Source organism: Pipistrellus kuhlii, unplaced genomic scaffold (genome assembly GCF_014108245.1).
Source record: "Pipistrellus kuhlii isolate mPipKuh1 unplaced genomic scaffold, mPipKuh1.p scaffold_m20_p_1, whole genome shotgun sequence".
NCBI classification, from domain to species: Eukaryota; Metazoa; Chordata; class Mammalia; order Chiroptera; family Vespertilionidae; genus Pipistrellus; species Pipistrellus kuhlii.
The window spans coordinates 15,640,091-15,666,149 of record NW_023425404.1 but is presented as its reverse complement, the minus strand read 5'-3'; the positions used below and the strand labels follow the sequence as shown (position 1 = coordinate 15,666,149).

Sequence of the window (26,059 nt, the reverse complement as noted above, 5' to 3'; positions counted from 1 at the left end):
AATGGAAAGGACAGAAAGGGCCAGGCTTCTCTCTCAAGAGTTCTGTGGATGAAAAGGGGTCCTGGATCCAAGAGACAACTCACTCAATGGGTGAGGCATTGGCGGTCTCAGTGGACCCTTTACTGGATCCTAGTACCATGAGAGGTCCTGGTTATAGGGAATCTTATAGCTTAAGGGAACAACAATTAAGGGGCAATAGTGAGCAGACATGTCAGACTGAGATTTTGATTTATTGGTATAAATGACATTTGTATTGATTCCTCTGGGAAGTTTGATGATTTGATTGCATCCTGCAAATACATTTTCTTTGCTTTGTCACTGATGAGGCTTTATAGGCTTATGTTGCATTTTATTTTGAATGATAGAATCTTGCAAGAAATTAAAAGCAGTGTCTTCCTCTTCTGACTTGGGCAGCTTTTTAAGCAATCTTCCGACTTCCTCTCTCCCCCATCTCCCTTTTTTCTCAGACCCACCTAGCATGGTGAAATAGGTTAATAACATCTGTGGGCTGAAGCCAGTTACAGCCAACTAAATTCCTTAAAATACAATTTAAATCTATGGAGTACATCTATTGGAATTCTAGGTAGGAAGTGTGGTAAAGCCATTTCATTATAGCTTCTATGAAAATAAAACCAACTTGAATTTTCTGTGTACAAACTTTCTTTGAAACACCTCTTTAGATCTCTTATTTTTGGCAAATGGGTATTGGGGTGGCGGCCTCCTTACTACTGTGATGGAAGGGAATAATAAGCTGGAATCTGGAGTCTTTGAAAAATGCTATTCCTTTTGGGAAATAGTAAGAGCAGAAGCGAGGCTGCCTATCTCAGATTTATGCCCTCTTCCCATTCTGTCCTCAGTTAGTATGTTCTGCCTAAAATATGATGGATTAAATTTATTTAAATGTCTGTAGTAGTTTGGCAATGACGTTTAGCCCTTCAGTGGTGGTGGTGATGATAATAATGTTGGCATAAGAAAATGTCCAAATTTGTAGAGAATTTTTATGATTTTATTTGAGCCAAACTGGTGACTTATGCTGGGGAGCAAAATCTCAACAGATTAAGGAAATGCTCTTGAGAATCACAGTTTTATAGCTTATTTTTATACATTAGAATCAAAGGCAGAAACTAAGGAGGATTACATAAAATTCACTGGTCGATTAAAGAGATAGAAGAAAGCATTGTGGCGGGGAAGGGGGGATTCTCTAGGATTGGATAAAACGCAAAATGGAGAAACACATACTTTTACATTGGTGGGAATAGGATAGTTAACAGGTAACATGTATAGCAGGTAGAGATGGTATGTCAGGAACAAGGTAAAAATGAGTGGTTCTGTGGTGATCTCTTGCTCTGGTGCCAGCATTTGTGCTTTCCAGAGGTTGGAAAAGACAATTACTAATATTTTAAAGGTATGTTATCCTAGATGTATAAGAACAATGGACAGAGCACACTTAAGGTAAAGATTGACCTTTCCTAAGCTAGGGAAGTGACTACCTACTATGACCTGCCCAAAGTTAGGAATTTGTGACCAGATCATCCTTTATGGTTATTTTCTGTCTTTGACAAACTCATCTTTTAAAAAGTGAGAGAGAAAACAAGAAGTTCTCTCAAACAGTGAGGTTTGGAAATCAGAATTGCATTTGCCTTTCAGGAGGGTAAGTTCTAAAAAGTTGTTGTTTGGGTGAAAAAGAAGGAAGTCTGGTTACACCCCTGAGTGCACACCACACTCACACCCTCTGCCCAGAAGTTCCTTATGACAGATGTGAAGAAGTTTAGGACAGAATGTGCTCATTATGGCCCCTTTGTTGTACTAGACTTAACATTGCTTTTCATTCAGTTTTTCTGGCAGGTCACTTGAGTATCCATGGGCTGGTGTTGGCCCTGAAGACCAGGACCAGACTATGATGATTGCATTAGAGTGTAGGGTCAGAGGCAGCATCTGAGAACATTTTGGGCAGGAAAGAGTTGTGATGATTAGGATGTTTTCATCCTACCAATGCTTCAAGGCCTTGGAGCTGAGGTTCACCAGGCATTTGGATGAGTGTAGTAAATGGGCTTAATCCTAATGCTCCTTAGCCTCTTGACGCTGTTTTAACCAGCTAGCTAGTTGTTGATGTGCATCTTTGTTTTGTTATGAGCAGAGGAGGAATTCTGCTTTGCAGTTTTCTGTTCAGATTCTATAGAGGTTACACTGGAAAAGCTAATGAGCACTTTCTTCCATTCTGCACACACTCTTATCTAGAGTGAGTGGCAGGCTAGAGTCTGGGGGACCTTCATAGAGCAGGTGCCATTGAAGGTGAATACTGAGGAGACAGTAAGGGAGCTGTGCCTAGAAACGCCAGTGGCTTGGCCCCCTGGCTTATGGCCAATCAGTCCCCTATGGCTGGGCCAACAGGGAAGCCTGCAGCTTCCCAGAAATGACTGTTTCTTCCAGATTGGTTAGTGTGACCAGAGAGAGGTGGTGGGCTTCCTGGAGAAGAGGTTGGAGGACTCTTATTTAAGCAATAACTCAGACTCACCTCCTGTTTCTGTGTTGGCTGATAGTTCCCTTCAGCTCTCAGAACAACCCATTTTTGTTAAAACACACACACACACACACACACACACACACACACACACACTATAATCTACCTTGAGTGTTACTGAATGTGCCTTCTGCCTCCTTTCCAGAAAAGGCAGGTGGTGGCCACTCTTATTTTTTTAAGAACTGCTCCTGCCATGTTGGAGTTCCTCATCTGACAGGGGCCTGGACCTGAGCCATCCTTTAGGTGCTCAGAATGGATGGAGCAGAGTGCAGAACAGTGCTGGGCTGGCACTCAGAGAGAGCTCAGTGGTCAGATTCTGATTGGGAAATATTTGAGCAAATTTTACTTATGAAAAGTTAGGAGGACTAAATTCTGGTTGAGTCCCTTACAAGCCCTGTGTTCCTGGGCAGGTCATGGTCTATCTCTAGGCATCAGTTCTCCTCTTAAAAAGGAAAAAAAAAAATGGATTTTACAAGACAAACCCATGAGGCTGCTCCTGATGAAGGTGACCAGAGACATCAGAGGCTGGGACAGAATTTCCCGTTCCTAGTTCTCTGTTCCCTCCAGGCTTTTGCATATACTCTCGGAATATCTCATCCTCCCTTTATTCACCACTTTCTGCTCTGCCTGGCTAACACTTTCCTAAAATCAGTGTCAGCTTAGACTACTGCCTGTACTGGCAGGAGTGCTGCTCCTTTGTGCTGCCATATTGTCTGTGCTCAGCACTTACCCCCCTGTATTACTATCTGCTTCTTTGTTCTTCTTAACCCTTTTGTGAGCTTGCAGAGGTCAGAGACTATCTGCTATCACTACTGTATCCCCAGCTGGCTGGTGCATTGCCTAGAATGTGAGATATATATATATATATATATATATATAGATAGATAGATAGATAGATAGATAGATAGATATAATTTTTTATTGAATGATTAAATGACACCCCCCGCCAAGGCCAATATGTTCTAGTCTGCTCTGGCGGTTGTTCTCAATCTTCCCCCAATCCCCAATTCACCAAGGCCCCTTTTCTGATAAACTGTGTGTGGTGCTGGAGAACCTCGGATAATGCTGAGTTGTTTTCGAGGTTCTCATTGTGGCAAAGCATCAGGTGATGTTGCCCTGTGCTCTTTCTAGGTGTAGCTTCCACCTGGGATGGATCCCAGACTTTGCCCTGCATCTGTCCATCTCCAGCCCTGGGGGAAGGGCAGATAGGCACGTGCAGATTGCTGTCTCAGCCAGCTGCTTGGGGCTGGGCCATCTGTTGCTTGTGACAGCAGGTGGAGTAAGGGGTGAGCAACAATCTAATCTCCTTCATTGCTCTGACAGCTTGGCAGGGTCCAGCCCCACTTCTTTCCACATTCTTTCCTCTATTCCCAGGGCTCTGTCAAGCTACTCTTAATCACGTCTTGCTTTTGTTTCAAGCTGTTTCCCCACCACTACCACTTGCTGTGATTTTGTTTACTCTGTGTGTGCTTTGCCCTTTAGCCCAGGCATCCAAGAATCTTTACGTAATAAGGAGAGCAGCAGCAAAAACCAACAACCAGCTTTAGATATGAAACTTTGCACCCCTATTGGTCTCTGTTCAGATGCAAATTAATGAGTCTCTCTTCATCAGAGTTTGTATGATGGGTTCACCACTTCTTTTTCACCACTCTCCCTAGGGAATCTGAGTGGCAGGGTTGGGTGGAATTACTCTGAAGAGCTCTAATTTTTCTTGTGCTTCAAGCTTTGCTTTTTTCTGGCCTTGTGTGAACATAGGAAAGAGGCAAGGAGAAAGTGAAAGTAACCATTATTCTTGATGTCTGTGGATTTGCAGACCAGGGGAGAATATGGACAGTTTTAAAAGTCATCTTTACCAAGTGAAGAGATAACAAAGCAGGGAATAGAAGGACAGCAAATCCTAAACCAGGACTTCTCAAACTTTGATAAGCATATGAATAATCTAGATACTCTTACTAAAATGCATATTCTGATTCAGTACATCCAGGATAAAGGGTGAGATTCAGCATTTCTTTTCTTTTTTCTTTTTTCTTTTTTAATATATTTTTATTGATTTTTTACAGAGAGGAAGGGAGAGATATAGAGAGCTAGAAACACCGATGAGAGAGAAACATCGACCAGCTGCCTCTTGCACACCCCCTACTGGGGATGTGCCCGCAACCAATGTACATGCCCCTGACCGGAATCGAACCTGGGACCTTTCAGTCCACAGACCGACGCTCTACCACTGAGCCAAACCGGTTTTGGCAGATTCAGCATTTCTTATAAGTTCCCTGGTGTCAGTGCTGCTTTTCCATAGTCCATACCCATACATTGACTAGCAAGTTCCTAGTTTTCCTCCTCCTAACACCGATTAAAAAGATTGACCTGGGAAAGTCAGGAGGGAGACTAGTAAGGACTTTTATATTTTAAACCCGAGAGCCTGGTCTGGTCTTTCAGCCAGTGTTTACAGAGCTCTTTTCTGGGTCCCTGGTTTCTTTGGAGCTCCTCTTGCCCCAATTTGCTTTCTCACAGTATAATAACCTCTGTCCTTCACGTGGTGGAAGAACTCGTAAATCATCTTTTTCAATCCTATTTTACTGAGGAGGAAATAGGCCCAGAAAAGTTTGTGACATGTCCAAAATCAAATAGCTAGTAGCAGAGCTGGGATTAAAAGCCAGATGTCCAAACTCCTGAGCTTCTCCTTCTGAGTTAGGGACAACTGGAGAATTAAAATGTTATTTTGATGACTCGAGGTGGAACAAGAAGACTTCCAGTAGTGTGAGGGAATTTGTACTACATGCTGCATCTATTGCTGCAGCTCAGCATTCTTTCACTTAGGCCAGGATTCTCAACTGCAGCACTGTTGACATTTTGGGCCAAGTAATTTTTTGTTATGGGGTGTGTGTGCGGGAGGCTAGGTTTATCCTGTGTATCGTAGGATGCATAGCAGCATCCCTAGCCTTTACCCACTAGATGTCAGATCCCCTGCTTAAGTTATGACATTCAAAAATGCCTCCAGATGTTGCCAGATATCTTAGAAAGGGGTGTAAAGTTATCCCTAGTTGAGAACCAGTAATTAGACAAGTAATTTGGGGAGAGGGGTGCCTCTTAGGCACTTATTCTTGTTTTGTTTTTAATGTTTCTTGGTCTCAGCGTTATAAAGAAAGCATAAAACAGATGGAGCTCCAGCCTTCCTGGGACCTTACAGTTTAGTTTACTATTTAGTGAGGAGACCAGACCAACCAATGCATGGAACAGATAAATTGCCATCTTAATGGTCCCTCCAGGATATAGAGCTCAAGCTGGACTCTGAAGAATGGCATACCAGCTCAGGGTACTTAATGAGGAAGAGATTTTGCTGCCTTGGGAGGTATAGCTAAGAATTGAGCAACTCTCATATTTATATCTTGAGCTATACTTTACCTACTTATCAAGGAGCATTCTTCCATTCTGAAAAACATTTTATCTGAAGTTGTAGAGGTCAGCCAGACACGTAGACCAATAGATGTTTACACTTGAAGAAATGGAGGCCTACTTAAATTGGATGCTGGTAAGGCTAACTCATTCCTTACAGAGATTTACTTTATTTCTAACTTGATTTTCTTCTTCTTTGGAAGGAATCCTCCGACAGACCTTTCTTGTATCTTTTCCAGTATGTTAAACAATATTGCCAATAAGACTACTTAAGAGCTACAGTCTATAATCTTCTGAGTACATGAAACATGGGTAAATGACTCTCTTGTGAGCCTAAGAAAGGGTCTTTACCCCTTTTCACACTTCATAGGCTGTTTGTACTTACAAATGTTTTTAAGGTTGTTGAGACCCCCACATGCCTCCCTGAAAAATATTATTCCAGATCACAAAAAGGAGTAGTGATGGGAACTTCATAGTTCCTGTCAACCTTGCCTTAATCAATGTGAGAACAATTTTCCCCCAATACTTTAAACATGATACTCTATTGCTTCCTGGGTTGCATTATTTCTGATAATAAACCTGCTATAGTTTTTTGTTCCTTCCCATGCATTATGTCTCTCCTTACCCTCCCCTGCACCGTGGCTGCTTTTTAAAAAAAAATATATATTTTATTGATTTTTCACAGAGAGGAAGAGAGAGGGATAGAGAGTTAGAAACATCGATGAGAGAGAATCATCAATCAGCTGCCTCTTGCACACCCCCTACTGGGGATGCGACCCTAACCAAGGTACATGCCCTTGACCAGAATCGAACCCGGGACCTTCCAGTCCCCAGGCCGACGCTCTATCCACTGAGCCAAACCGGTCCCGGCTACTTTTAAGACTTTTATTACTGTTTTTCAGCATTTTGATTATGGTGTTCCTTGTATTTTCCTTTTGTGATTCTTTTGTGGAACTGTGAGTTTATAGTTTTCATCAAATTTGAAAAATTTTCAACCATTATTTCTTAAAAATATTTTTTTGTGTACCCAGGTATTTTTCCTCCCATTATACATATGTTAGGCTTCTTGATATTGTGCCACTGCTGACTGATGTTCTGTGTTTATCATAGCTATGTTTTTAAGTTTATTATTTTTTTCTTCTGTGGTGTCTAATCTGTTAATCCTATCTCATGTATTCCCCCCCCCCCCCCCCCGATATTTGTATCTTTCCCTCTAGAAATCCAGTTTGGGTCTTCTTTATGTTTTCCATTTATTTCCTCATCATGTTCATCAAACTCATGCCTTCCTCTTCTTTCTTGAGCACATGAAATATCTAATAGAGATTTTAATCTCTGCCCACTAATTCTATCATTTGTGTCATTTTTTAGGTTTGTTTCTATTATTTTATTATTCTGGTGAAGGTCTTTTTTTATTCCTCTTTGTCATGCCTGTTATTTATTTATTTATTTTGAAGCTAGACACAGTGAGTTTGAAGCTAGACATAGTGAATTTTATGCTCCTGAGTGCTGGAACTTTTTATGGTCCTTTAAATAAATTTTGGGCTTTGTTCTCAGAAGCAATTCCAATTACTTGGAATTGGTTTGATCCTTTAAAGGCTTGCTCTCTAGTTTTGTCAGGAGAGGTCCAGAACAGTCTTTAGTCTAAGGCTAGGATGGTTCTATTACTGAGGCTAAACCCTTCTGAAAATTCTGTTGATGTCCTGTGTATTGGGAGATTTTTTCCACTTTGGCTGGTGGATACATGAACTATTTCTGGCTCTTTATGAATCCTGGGGATTATGCCACCTACTTCTTTCCATTGGTTCTTTCCCTACCTTGCTAGTTTTCTCATAGGTTCACAGATCAGTACTCAATTAAAGACTCAAGAGGATCCCTCTGCAAATTTGGAGGGGTTTTTTGTTTTTGTTTTTGTTTTTTGTCTTTGCAGCTCCCTCCTTTCGATTACTTTTTCCTGAAAATTTTAGCCACCTTAACTGCCCTAAGTTCAACTCAGATTGTTGGACTCTTTCAGGTTTCTTCTCCTTACTATGTGGCCTGGAAACTTCTTAGGGCAGTGCTTCCCAAAGTGTGGTACGCATACCCCCAGGGGTACGGGAAGAGTTTGGTGGGGGTACGCATTGCACAGGAGTTTGGTAGGGATATGCACTGCACCGTGCTTAGCTGCGCCTAATTCTACGTTCTCATGAGTACGAGGGGTACTCAGTATTACAAAAATTATAGAAGGGGTACACATATGTCAAAAGTTTGGGAAACACTGCCTTAGGGAATTAGCTGAGGCACTAGAAGGGCTCACTGCATTTCTTTCCCTTTTCTCAGGATCGCTGCTCTGTGCTGCTGCCTATGGTTGAATGTTTGAAAACTATCATTTCATATATTCTATCTAGCTTTCTAGTTGTTTAAGGAAAGAAGGTAAATGTAATCCCATCATGAGTAGAGGTAGAAGTTCCTTATACCATTACCTTAGACCCATTTTTAAAAAATTGAATTTATTGGGTTGACATTGGTTAATAAAATTATATAGATTTCAGGTATACAATTCTACAGTAAATCATCTGTATATGTGTTGTCTTCCATCCCAAGTCAAGTCCCCTTACATCACCATTTATCCCCCCTTTACCTTCTTCTACTTCCTCATCCTTCTTCTATCAATCACCATACTGTTGTCTGAATCCTTGAGTATTTTGTTTTTGTTTTTCTTTGTTTAATCCCTTTGCCCTTCTCATCCAGTCTCCAACTCTCTCTCCTCTGACAGCTGTCAGTCTGTTCTCTGTATCCAGGACCTGTCTCTACTTTGCTAGTTTATTTTGTTCATTAGATTCCACATATAAGACCAATTTTTAACTTTGGATGACTTTTTCTTCCTGTGTTCACTTGTTGAAAATAGGACCATTGAGAAATCAGCCAGGTTAAGGTCAGATCAATTTTCCAAACATTTATTGAACCACATACTGTGTTCGGAAGATTAGCATGGTTCAGTATTACACTGTACATGGTATATAACTTTACTTATATTCCAATGCTGAAATTTTAGCAGAAGGCCTGGCATATACTTCCAGGTGTTATCTTGTCATGAATATGCACAACTTTGAGCATCCTTCCGATACCTTCTGATCATGGTCGCACTGAACTTGGGCAACTCATTGAACTGATAAGTAGAGTTGATGGACAAATAGCAGATGCTTGGCTGCCTTTCAATTAATTAGGCCCAAACAGCCTTGTGGGGAAAGGAAGGAGAATTAGTATTCTATGTTACTCTTCCATCTTACCTAGTCTTACTCTGTGCCAGATACTGTGTTAAACTCTTTAAATGTGTGAATCACTGACACTTTGAAATCCTGTGAAGTAGGTATTGTTACCCCAAATTTATAGGTGACAAAATGGAGGCTCACAGCAGTAGCAATGCACCTAAGACCTGTAAGAAGCAAGATACAGAGTGAGGATTTGAACTCCCTTTTGTGTGATTCTAAAACCTACATTGATTGATCCTGTCATCAACTGTTTAATTTCCCTCTTCTGGGTTCCAGCTTACTTTCCTGTTTGTCTTTGATGCTTTGGCTATATATCACCCATGTGTTCATTTCCTAACTCATATTTTTAGTTATTTGTGTATGTCTTTTCTTTCCAACTTTACTATAAACTCTTTAATGACAAGTACTTTCCTTCATCTTTTATGTTTTATGGAATCTAGTTTATGTAAATGCTCAATATATTGTTGAATGAAGCCAGTGAGTTCCTTAAGGAAGATATATATTAGAAATGAGTCCAGAAGCCTTGTCTGAAGAGAAATATTAGACTTTCTCATCAATAATTCTTTCTCATTTGCTTTGTTTATCATAAGCCCTCTTAATATCATCCAGGATGTTATCTGGGCTTCATGAAGTTTTTCATTTGGTGCCTCTGCCTCAACTTTGACTAATTTGAGATTACTTTTGGAGTCTCTTTGGGGATTTAGGGAATATCCCTTGTGAATTAATCAAATTCCTTTCTTCTAGGGTCCTGATTTAGAGCCTTACATAGAGAGAGCTAAAACTGTGAAGCTAGAACTGGAGGCTTTGGTGTAGGAACTCAGTACAATTCGAAGATTATGTAAGGAAGGGCACAAGTGGGGGTCAGGGCATACAATTAATCAAAAGGGAAGGAATAATGGGCAAGTTCCTGCTTCTCATTTTTGCTTGCGGCCTCACAGTGCAACCTTGACAACTCACAGGAAGTTTGGGTAATTTGTGAGAAAGAGGACAGGAAAAGTCATGGTTTGGTTATAAATTAGGAGGCTTCTTGGAATTTATGCAAGATGGAGAAGATAGTGTCTGTTTGGCTTAAGTGCATACCTCATTGGGGCTGTTAATCTTCAGTAGATGGAGATGAAGAACATGCTCTTAGAATCCTGAACCTGAATGAACCTCAGGAGGAAATACTTGGGTGACATTTGAATAGAAAGGGGGGAAATGGCAGAAACTGGGACCATCAAGAAGTCTTAAGTCCTTGGTTAACTGAGAAGATACAACTTACAAGATATAAATTCTCTCTAGCTATTATCCAGCCTTTCTTCTCCCTTCTTTTTCAACTCTCTTCCCATCATCTAATAGTTTTGCCCTCTTTGAATTCATTATAGAGTCAGTATGATCTGCTTTTACCATTGTGGATGAAAAGGGGCCACAATGCTAACCTGGCTAACTCAAGGAAGGCCTGCATGGTGGTTTTGTAAACTCAGGAGACCTAAAGTAACCACAAAGGATGGTCTGAAATTAAAACTTTAATTAAAAAGCAGTCTGTGTGGGTAGGCATGTCCCAGGCGAGTATCTTCTCTGACAAAGATAACTAAGATCTTTACTGAGCCTATTGTTTTTTTTGCATTTCAGATAACATACCTATGGAATGTCAGAGTAACTTGTAACTTCCCTTTTTCAGAACCTCTTAGGGTACAACCAGTGGCGCAGAGGAGCAGACCACAAATCCCTTCTTGTTACTGTTTTTTTTTTTTTTTTTTTTTTTAATTGATTTCAGAGAGGAAGGGAGAGAGAAAGAGAGATAGAAACATCAATGATGAGAGAGAATAATCGATTGGCTGCCTCCTCCATGCCCCGCTACTGGGGATTGAACCCACAACCTGGGCATGTGCCCTGATCAGAATCGAACCATGACCTCCTGGTTCATAGGTTGATGCTCAACCACTGAGCCATGCTGGCCAGACCCTCATTGCTTTGTTAACTATCCTATGCCCACCTATGTAAAAGAAGCATGTGCTTATCATTTTACTTTTTATCCAATCTCAGAGGTTTCCCCGATATGCTTTCTCCCACTTCCTTAATATTTCACCAGTGGATTGAATGTAATCCACTTATGTCCCCACCTTTGATGGTAATTTATAAAATAGGTGAAAAGCTGCCATTCTTCAGAGCATTATCTCAATGCCTTGTGATTCTGCTTCCGGGCAATTATTGATTGATTGGCTCAGATAAGCTCAAAAACATTTTTTACAGGTTCGAATGTTTCTTACATTAACAACACTCTAATGAAACTGCTCTTAGTAGGCCACCAGTGATCTCCGGGTGGCTGGGTCCCATGGGCATTTTTTAGTCTTCATCTTACTAGACCTTTGCTGTATCTGTAACTAGCCCTTTCATCAAGCATGTCAAACTCAAAGGCTAACTTGGACCAAATATACAAGGTTTAAGTTTATGTGGGCTGCAAAAAAACCAAAAGCTTTAATTTGCATAGAAATCTTGGTTTATTTCGATAGACACATGCTGAATACAAAGGGCTGAAATAAATGAGTAATTGTTAGCATAAAATAATATAACATTTTAATATTTTTTATTGAACAATAACTTACCAGACACCGAATAACTGCACAAATTAAATGTAACACAAACCTATTTTTCTTGTTCTCCAAAAATGAAATATTTCCTTTTGCACACATCAAACAAGTCAGTCCAAGACTAATGACGTGGCAGTCAGCTGCTAAAATATTTGCTGCTACCCTGTTTACCCAAAAATAAGACAGTGTCTTATATTAATTTTTGCTCCCAAAGTTGCGCTAGGTCTTATTTTCAGGGGATGTCTTATCTTTCCATGTGCTAGGTCTTATTTTCGGAGGATGTCTTATTTTTGGGGAAACACGGTAGTATCAGTGGAGAGAAATGGTGTGCCTCTGCGTAAGGCGTGTGAGGGAAATTAATGCAACACGATTATAGTAATCAGTCATTAGCAAACATTGTAGTTTGTTATCAATAATTATGTATAACAGGATATTGTAAAAATTAAGTTATGAAATTGTTATTAAAACGTTTTTTACATACCATTACTGTATTTTCTGGCGTATAAGACAACTTTTGAACCAAAAAAAAAAAAAAAAAAAAAAAAGCCTGCTCAGATTGGCCAGAGTCAGAGAGGTGGTCTATTAAAAAAAAACAAAAAACTGGTATTGCCTCGGAAATGGGGAGTAGTCTTATACAGCGAATATAGGCCTAAACCTATGTTTTAACTGTAAAATTAGGGGGGGAGGTTGTCTTATACACCTGGTCGTCTTATACGCTGGAAAATACGGTATATTGGCTGTGTTGAAAAAATATTTGTTGTGGGCTTCATGTGGCCAATGGGCAGCAAGTTTGACATTCTTGCTTTACATCCTCCTTGAATCTCTGAGTCCTTCCCTTGACTGACGCACCTGATTTCTTTGTATTTTTTGGAGGAGTGTCTTTTTCAAGGCTCTCCTTCCCATATGCCTCTTTAAAGAGTTATAGAGTTCTCTGGATTTTGTACTTGATTCTCTTCTCTCTCAACTCTCTTTCCTGGGTAAGATCTTCTATTTTGCATGATTTCAACTACCACTCACAGACTTATAATTCTGGGCTATATCCCAAGCTCTGAGTAATCTGCAGTTTCATATTCATTTCTAATTTGCCCGCTAGACTTTTCTCTGGATCTTGTTCAAGTAGTACCTGTAATTCATCTTATCCAGGAATTACCTGAATGAAATTCACGACATTCCTCAGCCAAATCTGTTTGTCCACCTGTGTTCTTTTTCTCGCGGTAGCTTTTCCCATTCACAAAAACTTAGGCCTCATCTTTATTGTTCTCACTTATCCCATCCTATTAGTTTTTGGCATCTTCTGTGTTTGGAACATTATGGACATTGAATGAATGAATGAATGAATGAAAATGTAATTTCATCTGAATTTATGTAGCACCTTGGCTTTGATAAGGTTGAAGACCTCTTGTTATAGGCTAACTTTTGGGAAGGATGTTTGATTTTTGGCAACATTTATATTAAGGAAAAGGCACTTACAGAAATACTTTGTGGAAGGATTAGTCATTAGAAATGTGTGATTGCCCACTGTGCTATCTTTTAGGGCTGCTCTAAGGAGCTGTGGACAGTTAAGATGAAGTTGGTGAAGTCAGTTTGTGCTGGTCCAGGAGGACATGGGAGTAGAGGTAGTGTATTGTGAGTGAACTTGCCATATACTGTTGGTTTAATGCAAGGATTAGACTAAGACTTTTCCATTGAGGAAGGTAATATGCACTTTTTCTACTTACTGATGAATTTCCTGGTTGTATTCTAGTGTTTTAACAAGTGTGTGTTCAAGTGTTTGTGGCTGTCATGTTTTATCAAGTTTATCTCCTTTTCCATCCAGCCTCCTAAAGAAAAAAGCAAGAAAGAAAAGAAACAGAAAGTGACTTAAAGAATTATACAATAGAATTTTTGGAGCCAGAGAAGCTCTTTAAGTAGCACTCATCTATCTAGCTCAACTCTTACATTTTTAGAGGAGGATGATGATAATGATAGATGGTGATAACTGTAATACCTACTACCATTTTTGACAACTCATTAAGTATCAGGTATTATGTGAAATGCTTTATAAGCATTTCCTCATATAATATTTAAAGTAGCCGTATGAGGTATGTTATTAGTGCTATTTAATTTATTTATTTTTAAATTTTATTTTATTGATTTTTTACAGAGAGGAAGAGAGGGATAGAGAGTTAGAAACATCAATGAGAGAGAAACATCCATCAGCTGCCTCTTGCACACCCCCTACTGGGGATGTGCCCGCAACCAAGGTACATGCCCTTGACCAGAATTGAACCTGGGACCTTTCGGTCGGCAGGCCGATGCTCTATCCACTGAGCCAAACCAGTTTCTGCTATTAGTGCTACTATTTTAGAGGTCCAGAAAGATTGGATAACTGCGTTGGTATTAAGAGTGTGCTGAAGCAGCTATGGGCAGAGAGGTGAAGCATCTTACTTTCTCAAGATCAAGTTTTCCAGTTAGAGGCAGACATGCACTGAATCCAGATCTTCTGACCTTGAACTCAGTGAGCATATAATTTTGTTTTGACATGAGAATTCATTCTCTGGTCATTTTTGTCTCATTTCTTGCCCAATCTCTTTTTAATTTTAGTGAAATTGAATGAAATAGAGGAGGAAAGGGTGGTTTAGAATTGGGGATTTTTGGTGAGGTTTTAAAGTTTATTTTTAAATAGGCAGTCTTCCCAGACTGACTGGGAATGTAGCAGAAGGCCTGAGAACCAGGAAGTGACACAGACCTGTTTATGCCATCCCACTTGCAGGCCTTTGGAAAGGATCCACAGAGATGCTAAAAAGTAAACATAACTGTACCAGCCAGTTCTCTTAGGTTCGCTATTTTTGACCTGGAGGAGGTGTTTCCTGCACAACTCTGAGTACTTTGAAAACCAAAATGTAGCACTTAAACATCCCCTTGAGTAAGCACGTATATAGACATATTTATTTCTTGTTACCAGACAGCAGCATTCCATGGGTCTTGGCAGGCAAAATTATTAACGCACATCCCTCCTCCCCATCCTTTTGGTGAGTTGTTCTTCCATTTTCTTTTCTGTATAATTAGCACTGTGCATGTAAAACTGCCCTGAGACCTCACTAAATATATTCTCAATATATTTATGATCTTCAAGGTCCAGCTCAAAGCTGCTGCTTTCACCTTCCCTCTACTTCTAATCTAAAAATAAATTCTTTGTTTCTGTCTCCCCTGTGTTCTCATAACACTTTTTAAAACCTTTTTATTGAATCATAGTAACAATTTCACAATGCTATACAGATAAACATCTAATTCCTCTCATGTGGATTGTGAATTCCTTCAGAATTATTCCCACTTCATCTGTGATCACCCAAGCCTTGCACGTAAGACAGGCAGTAAATATTTGCTGAATTGTAGTATAGTTGCTGCAAACAGAGTCCTAAGAAGTCAGCTTTAGTACATTAGCTTTCCAGACATATTTGCCAAGTGAAGCCTGCTCCAGTCAGTTCTGATGGAAGCCAAATAGAGGGGTGTGATGACACATAGATACATCTCTGGGGTCTATGGACCAAATATAGCTGCTACTGCCAAGCATCTGTTTTGCTACTTGGCCAAAACTTTAGGATTTTTTGCCCTTCTCTTTTAAATCTCCTGCTATTTTGCCATCTGGTGTTGCCTACACAAATTGTCTTTTGTAGTTATCTTTTTTCTCCCTTCAGAGAACAAGTAAATGTTGAGTACCTTGGGGGACAGGAAGAGGCTGAATTGGTGGTCTCTCTGGGGAATTTACTGCTTGTAGTAAATGCAGCATACAACAGTTAAGTAACTGTGAGTGGATCCTTGGGAGGGATACGATTGGTTGTTCCATTCATGGTCCAACCAGTTCTGCTAAAGGTTTAGAAGAGCATTCATGCTTGTGGATGGAATTGATGAGTTTTCCCAGAAGAGAGGCAATTAACTTGTATTTGGAAAACAAAAGAGCAGGGAGCCCTTTGCAATAGAAAAGCAAGAGGAAAGACTTTTAGGCTCCTTGGCTTCCATTTATCTGTAAAGTGGGGGTAATAGCACCTATTTAATGAAGTAACAACTCTGCGTGTGTGTGTGTGTGTGTGTGTGTGTGTGTGTGTGTGTGTGTAAAACACACATGTAAACTCCATCCCCTCATTCTTCTCTACAATATATTCAGGCTAGAAAACACCTACGTTCCCTGAGACAAAAATACTACTTTAATATACACACTTATTTAACTTTTGGGGAGGAATTGCTAAGTTCTTTAAAAATATTTTTATAAAGCCATGGGAGGGAACTTTGGCAGTTCACTTGTTTAACCTGTTGGCTGTTCTTTTGTCTAACCTAACTTTGTGTTTTGAGCCTAGTCTCAGGGCCTATATTTCCAGCCCAGCTGAAAGAGTGCCCTGGGGGAGTCAAGGCTGTTAGAACAGGGAGGGGCCCTTAGCCAGCACAAACTTAAGGGCCCACTGTTCCAGATACTGTCCTGAATCCTTCATGTTTACCTGATTTCTAGCCAGCAACAACTCAGCGTGGTGGGTATTGTTTATCCAATTTATAGATGGTTACTGAAAATAACTTGGCCTAAACCACCAAACAAATAATTCCAAGCAGACCAGAAATTCTGGCCCAGTCTGGCAGCATCATTTCACTATGGCAGCCTCCCTGAGAGATACTTAGTTGAACTGTTTCATTTTACTGAAGAGGAAGCAGGCCTAGAGAGAGGAAGGGATTTGTCCTAGATTTAGCCTATCGGTCCTTTATGAAACTGGGCCTAGAGAAGTGGTGGGTATCCTGCCTTCGGGGATGGACATTTATGCCTGAGCCAGATTCCTCCTTGGGGGCACTTTGCCTTCCCTCTCCCTTTTTCTGTCCTGGGTGAGTCTTGTTTTGTTCTCTTTTGTCCTCTCTTGCATCTTTTCTCTTTCTCTCTGGGCCACTACAGCTCTCCAGTAACCTAGTGTGTGGAGGCTGGGGGATTTTTTTTTTTTTGGTGGTTTGTTATTTTTGCAAAAACAGTTTAGGAACATTGTGTACAGATGGCCTATACAAATGTACTGATGGATTGATAAAGCTGTAAATGGGAAAGTGAAATCTTTTTAGTTTGCTGCATTGCAAAGGAAGACAGGTGCTAGGATGTGTCTTGGGAAATGGGGGGGGGGGGGGGCAATAGGTTTTGCAGAATAAAGAGGCTGAATTTCACGTTTCTTCCTTCTAGTCAGAACTTTATCGACTTATGTTTTCAGAGGAAATACTTCTGGGCCCCTCCTATTCCCTAGAAGACATTCCAGATTTCTCAAAACTGAAAGGGCATTTGGGGATCATCCAGACTCCCCCCACCGCACCTCCACCCCGCCCCTACCAGTACTAGGAAGAATGATGTACTTACTTCTGATTCATTGTGGTTGGTGGAACTGGGAGTTAGGGCTTCCTTCCACGTTCAGGTCCATGCTGCAGTCATCCTGCAGTTAGGTTCTAGAAAAGAGAAGTTGGAGACTTAAAAGAGGCTTAGGGAAAAGCCAAGGGTTATTTGTAGGCAGAGAATTTTAACAAGCATTTGATGTTTGTGTCTTTAGGCTTTGGAACTGGAGATTAAAAGGAAATGGGTAAGGTAACCATTCTGGCACTCACTGACCTCAGGCCTACTGAAGACTCTGCCTATTGAAGCACTCAGATAGTGGCACAGAAGAAGGGAGAAGATATAGAGATTAGCAAGATTGGAAGGAGACATTTGAAGCACTCAGATAGTGGCACAGAAGAAGGGAGAAGATATAGAGATTAGCAAGATTGGAAGGAGACATTTATGGGGGGGGGGAAATAAATGAAAGAGATCTAAAAATAACTTAGTTTTATCATTGGGGGCTGGGGAGAATGGGAGGCATTAGGATTTGATCAACATGTAGATACCTTTTGCTGCTGTGGCCCAGACACTTTCGGGGTAGTGGGAGTGAATAGGGCAGAAAAGGAGAGGTAAGGGGGAGGCTTCCTTAGTATGTTGGTCACTTCTCTTATTACACTTATCCTTATACTCTGAAATGTAATTAACTAGTTAAATTCTGTTCATACTTCATGAACTATACTTTGTATTCCCCATCATATGGAAGTATAAAGTCAGGGAAGGTGAGTAAGCAAAGTAATAAATTTCCTTGGTCAGAATCTCTACCACCACCATCCCCTTTCTGGACTAGTTTGAGATAAGAAAAGAATTTATATTGGCTTTACTGATCCAATGCCCTCTCCTAACTAATGGAGAAATGGGCCAAGGTTTAGGAACTAATTTATCCTAGGTGGGGTTCCCTCACAGAACTGTAGGGAACCCCACCTAAGATCTGGGAGCCAAACTTGACAGTCTGGACCATTTGCCTCCACAGAGGAAAGCTCGATGAGTGTGACTCAACCCTGTCCCTCCAGCAGAACTGTGACCATTCTCTGCAGGGCAGAGAATCAGGCACATGGCCTGAGGAAATCTAAGCCCCAGGGTGTCTAGGGGACAGGGTGTCCTTTCTGCTTCATTGCTGGCCCCACCTACTGCTGCTGCCTCCCCAGGCTGTGAGCCATTTTTGAAGATGACTTCCAGGACACCTTTAATCTTAGCAGGCTCTTTAGCTAATCTGGAAGCATCTATGGCAACCACAAGCAAGCAAACCGTGTGAACTTTGGGCTCATGTTCCAGGTTCTCCTTAACATTATAAACCTGCCCTATTAGTCATCATCATTTTTATGATGAGAAATTTCTCAGTCCTTTGCTGTCATGGCTTCTGGTCTTAGCCTGTAATAGACCTGAATCTTTTCCACTTTACATAGTAGTCCCTCATATTGTGTCTCTTTGAGCCTCACTAGAGACCAGAGAGATATTCAAAGCAAGCAACAGCCCCAATTTACAGATGAGAAAACATAGGGAGAAACAAGGTAAGCGGCTTCCCCAAGATCAGAGCTGTGGCTTAAGGGCAGTTCTTCCTCTTGGAGGGTCATTGTGGACAGGAAATGAATGTTAGTGACATCACATTCAGCAGAGCACAGTCACCTGGTTTTGGTGTTCTGGGTTTATAGAGATGGGAAAGGCCAGACCCTGCCCTTGAGGGGCTGACAGTCGGGATCTCCCTTTGCCACATTCTATTGGGACAGCAGCTCTAGTTCCAAGAAAGAAAATAAGGGTGAACGCAGATTTTCCATGACTCCTCACCCTTTGTTTCGGAGGGGGGAACTGGCTGTTGGAGGAAGAGATGGCTTCTACAAAGAGAATTTTGGAATGTAGAATTCTTGTGGCTGAGAGAGAACTTAGAGCTTTTTGAGATGTGGAAATGGAAGCCAGAGATATGACCAGCTATTTAGTTGGTGGCAGAGGTGGGACTAACTGTAGCCCCAGAACCTCCTCTCTCTTCTCACCTCTTAAGTTTACATGTTATATGCCTTGTTAGGATGGGTGAGTGCAGGCTTTGGAAATGAAGCTGAGTTCCAGGTCCCTCATTAATCCTAATCCCTCCCCCCCCTTTATTTTAACTGGTAAAATATAAAGTAAAATCGACCATCAGTCATTTTTAAGTGTCCAGTTCAGTGGTATAAATACAGTAATAATGTGTGCAACTATTACCATCATCCATTTTCATAACTCTCTTCATCTTGCAAAACTGAAAACGTATACCCATTAAACAATATAACTTCCTATTCCACCCTCCTGATAACCACTATTTTATTTTCTGTTTCTATTTAATTATACTTCTTTTTTTTTTTTTTAAATTAGGGGAAGTGGTCCCTAACATTCCAAAGGAATACTGAAGTAAAATGTATTCTCTTATTTTTCTTAAGTTTTTGCCCATTTGTTTTTCTAGGGATAATGAATACTTAGTCTTAATTTGTTCTGAAGTGTTTTTCTTTTGATTTGGTGTAAAGCCACAATTCAAGGACAGGTCTGCCTGCTGCTGCCTGCCTCCCTCCTGGCTTCTCCTTCCTCCCTCCCTTCCTGTGTTCAAAACAGATTATTTTTTAAAACTATTGGATATATGTTGTGACCCTTTCTCCACAGTAGCTGGAGTTTTCTGTTGTGGGGATTCATTTTTCTCTATTATTTCTGAAGTACTGACCCTTGGCTCAGACTTGCATGTAAAAATACACCATTGACTGCCCTCCATTCATCTTCTCTCTCTCTCTCTCTTTTTTTATTTTGTAAAGCCCCATTTTCATCATCCCATCTGTTGTGCACTTGATCAGGTCTTAGTCTTCGTGGTGGAATTGGTCCCTTGGCAGTAAGAAAGGAGCCAGCTGTTTCTTTAAAACAGAACAAAACAGGAGCTCTTAAGTGTACATCTTTCCCCCAAGTTATACTGGCTTTTCCACGTGCCACCATAGCCTGTGACCCTACCAGGTAGTCGCCATTTCCAGGCAACAACCAGTGGATCATCAAGAACAACACCTGCTGTGTCACACACAGCACATACACACAACACATATTTCTGTAGTGAATGGATGAGTCCAGTCAGAGTGGCGCTTTGGGAGGAAAAGGGGTTTTAGTTCTACGAAGGGAGTAGGAAGACGGTCCTGTACTGAGCCCTGACAGTGACTATATACCTGGCGGAGAGAGCAGTCAGGTTTATTTGAATGTCAATTTGTTGAGGGAGGAAACAGATGGTCTACAGGACAGCCTGGCTACATTAATTTTATTTATATTTTATCTGTTTGAACAGATAGTGCATGCACAAGATAAAACACTTAAGGAGATGTACATTATCTTGTTCATTATACCAGAGAGATTTTCTTCACATACTAATTTTGGAAGTCATTCCATACTACTACAGACTGAACTTCCCAGTTCTTTTTTAACTACTGCATAGTATTCTATTGTATTGCAACTTATTTAACTAGTTTCCCTTCAATCTTTTGCCAGTACAAATAATGAAGTGAATATCCTGCACACATGTGATTTCTGAGGAAAGATTCTAGAAGTAGAAGTGGAATTTTGTGCATTTTCACAGATTGTCCAAGGAGTTTTACATTAATTATAAAATACTAAATTTAAGATTGTTTACCACTTAACATTTCCTTCTGAACCCCCAGTCCTCTAAAATCCCTGCCAGAGTGAGCTTTCTAAATGAATTTGGTGTTATAACTTCCCTGTTTCTAATCCTTATAAGTTCCACATGGTTTCAGGGTACAATTTAAATGCCTTAGCCTCCCCTCTGTCTCTAGCTTCTGCCAGGAGTGTTGTGCTCCCATTGCTTTGATCCGCTTGTATGCGGTATCTCCTTTTACCCCCTTCTTTTTCATTGGACACATCCTTTTGCAGTGAACCTAGCAGCACTTCCTCTCTTGCACAGAACATCTAAGCACCACTCTGATCCAGCCTCGTCCATTCACTGCAGAAATATTTGTTGTGTGCATGCTGTGATGTCATTCTCGGGTGTCATTCCTGATGATCTACTGGTGTTGCCTTAAGGGAAAGGTGACTACCTGGTAGGGTTACCGGTTGTGGCTATATGTAAAACAGCAGCACCAGAGGGCCCATTGCTAACTGGCTGGTGGCCCTGGGCATGTCCTTTAACCTCTTTAGACCTTGATTTGGTATCTGTCAAATGAGGAGACAAAGCCTGATAACCTCCAAGGTCCCATGGCTCAGATCTATTATTACTGTATCAACAGCTGGCAGAGTTTATTGAGGACTTGAAAAGTTTGGGCATTGTGTCAAATACTTTTTCTAATCCTAATCCTTACATCAAACCTATGAAGACAGTATAGTTACTGTCTCCATTTTACAGAAGAGAAAACTAATGCTTGAGAGAGTAATTTGGCTATAATAGAAGCAACATTTGAATTCTGGCATTCTGACTCTATGGTTCTTAGACACATAAATGTATACACATCCCACACATTTACATACCCACAGTTTTGTGTACTGTTTTGGGTCAGTCACAGATTCCACCCCTAGAACTCTCCACGAACCATCCTGTTCTAAAACTAAAAAGGCATAAATTGGAGTCTGGGTAAAAACTGGCAACAAATGACTGCAGTCACAAATATTTGTGGGTAGTGGGTAGTGGGTGAGGACCCAGTGGTTAACTCTGTTCTTAAACCCCTGGGTCTTACTCATTGAGGATATGACAGATGTTTTTTCTTTGGACTGAAACAACTCATTGCTGTTTGCAGTAACACTCCTTTCAAAAAATTGGTACCCAAGGATATGTTTAGAGAGAGGAAGAGGAAGAGTGAGCGCAAGCGAAAGGAAACAGAGATGTGAGAAACATTGATTGGTTGTCTCCTGTATGTGCCCCAACTGCAACCTAGGTTTGTGCTCCGACCAGGAATTGAACCCAAGCTTTTGGTGTACAGGATGATACTCCAAACAACTGAGCCACCTCGCTTGCGCTGCAGTCGCTTTTTATAAGGGGAGCATAGGTCTTTTTAATGGAGATGGAGGTGTGTATGGAATTAAAATTTAAAAAGAAGCTTAATCTTACTTTTGGAATACCTATTATAAACTAGGATAAATGAAATCAAATGAGTTAAGTAAAATATAAGATCCATATAATAATGTATCATCAACCCAACTGCTTCCCTGAAGGCATGTAGAAAAACTCTCTTAAAGTGTCATGCTCAGTGGTTAGAGTGTCAGCCTGGGAACCGAAGGGTTGCAGGTTCGATTTTGGTTAAGGGCATGTACCTGGGTTGCAGGTTCCCCACTTCATTGGGGCATGTTCGGTAGGCAACCAATTGATATAGCTCTCTCCATCGAAGTCAGAGTCAGTCAGTCTCCCTCCCTCCCTCTCCTCTCCTCTCCTCTCCTCTCCTCTCCTCTCCTCTCCTCTCCCCTCCCCTCCCCTCCCCTCCCCTCCCCCTTCCACTTTTCCTAAAAATCAAAGGGAAGAATATCCTCCAATGAGGATTAACAACAACAACAACAAAAAGTAGAAGTCTTGTACCCTATTTTTTTTTTTTTAAGATGCTGATTTCTACTCTTCTGAAGTCTTTATCTGAACTAGAATGGATGGTAGGACTAATTAATAATTGTAGCCATCCTCTCCCACTCATTATCAGGTATAGCCAACAAGTATGGCCTCTGGGATCACAGGGTGTTGCGTGAGCTGTTAAGTCAGAGTCAGATCCTAGGGCTCATCCAGCCTCAGGCAATACAGAAGGCCAAGCTAGGGGCCCTTGGCTGCCATTATTGCATTCCTTCTCTAGGCAGTGTAGTTCTCCCTTTAAGACACGTGTTCTCTCTATGTTGAACTTACTGAGTCCAGGTGTCAAAGGCAAAGCCACGCTCCAGTATAGCAGCTCTGTGTCAGCTGCTGCCTCTCTCTTTCTGTGTGCTGGAGCCTCTGAGGCAGGCAGCCAAGCAGAGCCAGGGCAGTCTCTGAAAGCTTTGCTGTGACACAGAATCTCCAGGTGAGCCCATGCTTGTCTCCTTGTCCTATCGTAAGGATCCGGCTCCTAAATGCTGATGCTGCTGGCAGCTTGCTGCAGGCCCTGGTATTTCTCTAGGAAGGAGTTGAAAAGCCACCTATGTGCTTGTCTCTTCTTCTGAAAGCATGAATTCAGTTGCTAGAAATCTTTCAACTTTGTATATGATTATGGCTTCTTTAGAGCAAAGGGCCTACTTGTGACATATGGGTAAAGTTTTCACCTCACTTATGTCTTGTTTTTTTTTGTGTGTTTTTTTTTCTATAGGTGAATCTACACCTGGCTGACTTTAGAATTCTTTTGGCTTTTAATTTTTTTCTTTTTAAAATAACTTGGACGGATAAAAGATGTGCCATGGCAGGATAGCACCAAAGAGCACCTCAGCGTCTGCCGTGGCCTCCGTGGGACATGGAGCGTTCCTTCCACTGGTGATCCTTAGCACCCTCCTTGGAGACGGACTTGCCTCAGGTGAGTCCTGGCCTTCGGCCGTCTGTCTGTGGGAGGGAAAAGACACAATACCCTTGTTTCTCCTAAAAGCTGGGATAGGGTAGAGGTCTGCATACCGAGGCTCGCGAGCCACATGCGGCTCTTGGGCCTCTTGAATGTGGCTTGGCTTTAGAACCGCTTCTTCAATTGGGAGGAACAATTAATGATTCTTTGTTATAGCTTTCTTCACCACACACACAGATTTCTTCTGCTGATCCCTCTTATTCTTACTTTTAACCCAAACCTGTCCTATAAACCTGAGACTTCATTGTCTGAGGAGCCCCTGGCATAAGCAAGGGGGCCACAAATGGTTAGGACATGATGGTTATATGAGATTGCAAAGGAACAGAAGGCCAGCCTACACCAATGTGCAACAAAATGAAGCATGGCCTATGTTCATAGGGCCATTCCAAAGCCAGAGGAGACCTCTAGAATGGTAGTCATAGAGCCATAGAATGTGGAGACCCTCTCTTGTTCACCACTGTATCTCTAAAGCAGGAGTTGGCAAACTGGTCCATGGGCCAAATCCTACCTCTTGTCCATTTTTCTATATGGCCTGTGAGCTAAGAATGGTTTTTATAATTTTAAATAGTTAGGAAAAAAGTAAAAAAAAAAATACTATTTCACAATACATAAAAATTGTATGAAACTTACATTTCAGTATCCATAAATAAAGTTTTATTGGAACATAGCAGTGTTTATTTGTGTACATATTGCCTGTGACTACTTTTGTGTTATAATGGCAGAGTTGAGTAGCTGTGACATAGACTAAGTGGCCCCCAAAGTCTAAAATGTTTACATTAAAAAATATTTTGCCCTTCATAGAAGAGATTTGCCATCCTACCCCAGTCCAGAACAAATAGTATTCAATAAATATGTGCATGAATGGAATGGCTTATCAGAGCAGGAAGGGAGGAAGCTAGGACTGGTCAGAGCTAGGACGGACTTTAGAGGTTGTGCACTTGCCCAGAGTCTGAGAGCCAGCACCAGAATCTGGCCTAGTGCCTGCTGCACTACCGTGACCATCCTCTTCAAGACTCCATTGGGGAAGCTGTCTCAGCTTGTTACCTGGCAGTATTAAGGTCTTTCTTCTGTGTCTGAAGTCGTCGTTTCCTTTTATTTGTTAAGGCCCCCCCCCCCACACCTTCCTTTTTATGGGCTTCCCTCCTACCTCCTCCCACTTTCCAAAAATTCACACCATTTAAAGTTTCCATCCAAAGTCCAAAGTCAGTGATCAGAGACTGATGTTTCCAGACTGGCTGGATAAAGGGATTATTCTCCAGGGTGGAAAAATGTGTCTATAGTGTGGGCTTAGCCCAGAATGGGAAAGTTACCTCTGTTGTTTTCTACCTCCTTGCTCCCATCTACAAAGAATCCTTTCTCCCCTGCCATCCACCCTCCAAGTCTTTCTAATCCCCATAAAACATGTGTATTGGCATTGAGCAGGGTGCATGCAGGGGAAGGCGTTTCACCGTTTCTTAGATCTAGTGCATGAAGTTGCTGTCAATATTTCTCTCTCTCTCTGAAGTAGTTTGTGGAGGAAGGAGGTACTTACTCCTTGGCCTGAAACCTAGAGCACACCTGTATGGCCAGGCCTGCCATGAGCAACGTGGCAAGCAAGCTTGCCAAGAAACTAAGATTCTCAGGTACTCTGAAGTCACGGGAAAGCAGTTAGTTGAGGAAAGGTCTCGTCTTCGTCCTGCATTTCTTAACTTCTGTAGCTACCTTCTGAACACCCATTCTAGAGGCATTTTAAATGAGGTGCTTGTAAACTCACAGCCTTGTTATCCAGTGGGTTCTAGTAGACCCTGAATATGTTAGTGTCCATGTGCATTCATGACTGGAGATCCAATTGGACACAGGTAAGCGTGCATATTCTGGGGGAAATTTTGTCTGCATAGTCTCTGGTCATAAATACCATAGTCACTCATTAGTCTTGGTCATACTTGCTCACATTTAGAAGAAAGGAATCATGTAAAGAGGCACTTGAGAGTTCTAGAATAAAGTTACATCATGTTTGGGTTTAAATTTTCCATCCTAGTTTCTCTTATCTATAACTCAGAGTTTATTTATTGTTATAAAGGAAAAAGGTATAAGAGAGTCATTGGATCTAGATTCCACCCAGGTCATTCCTTTAGCAGAAAGGAGAGAAATGATTGAACGTTTCCTTTTTAAAAGTGGCAAAAGGAAATATATCTTATTCTTCATACCTGGTCAATCATCCAGGGGAAGATTAGAATTAAAAATAAGATTTATGCACATACTACTCAACTTGCCTTAAGGGTGGTGGGCTAAAGAGGAATTAGGATACCAGTTAATTTTGCAGCCTCTCCCAGACCTCACAACTCCTTTCTTTTACCTGTGATCTTAAGAAACTTGCTATATGACTTTAGGCAAATCACTTGACCTCTTTGTCTCTTCTATAAAATAGAAACAAGATACTTAAGGATGCTAGTTTGGTGGTGTGTAGACTAATAAAAATG

The 26,059-nt window shown here is 41.1% G+C and overlaps 1 protein-coding gene across 1 annotated transcript in view; it reads left to right on the top strand.

The window, feature by feature from the left end:
* SUSD6 (sushi domain containing 6) overlaps positions 1-26,059 on the top strand; it is a 90,447-nt gene that overhangs the window by 21,287 nt on the left and 43,101 nt on the right. Inside the window, exon 2 of the mRNA XM_036433024.2 lies at positions 23,358-23,558. Within this exon, the coding sequence (XP_036288917.1) occupies positions 23,438-23,558 (121 nt within the window). The 5' untranslated portion in view covers positions 23,358-23,437. The remainder of the gene's footprint in view (positions 1-23,357; positions 23,559-26,059) is intronic.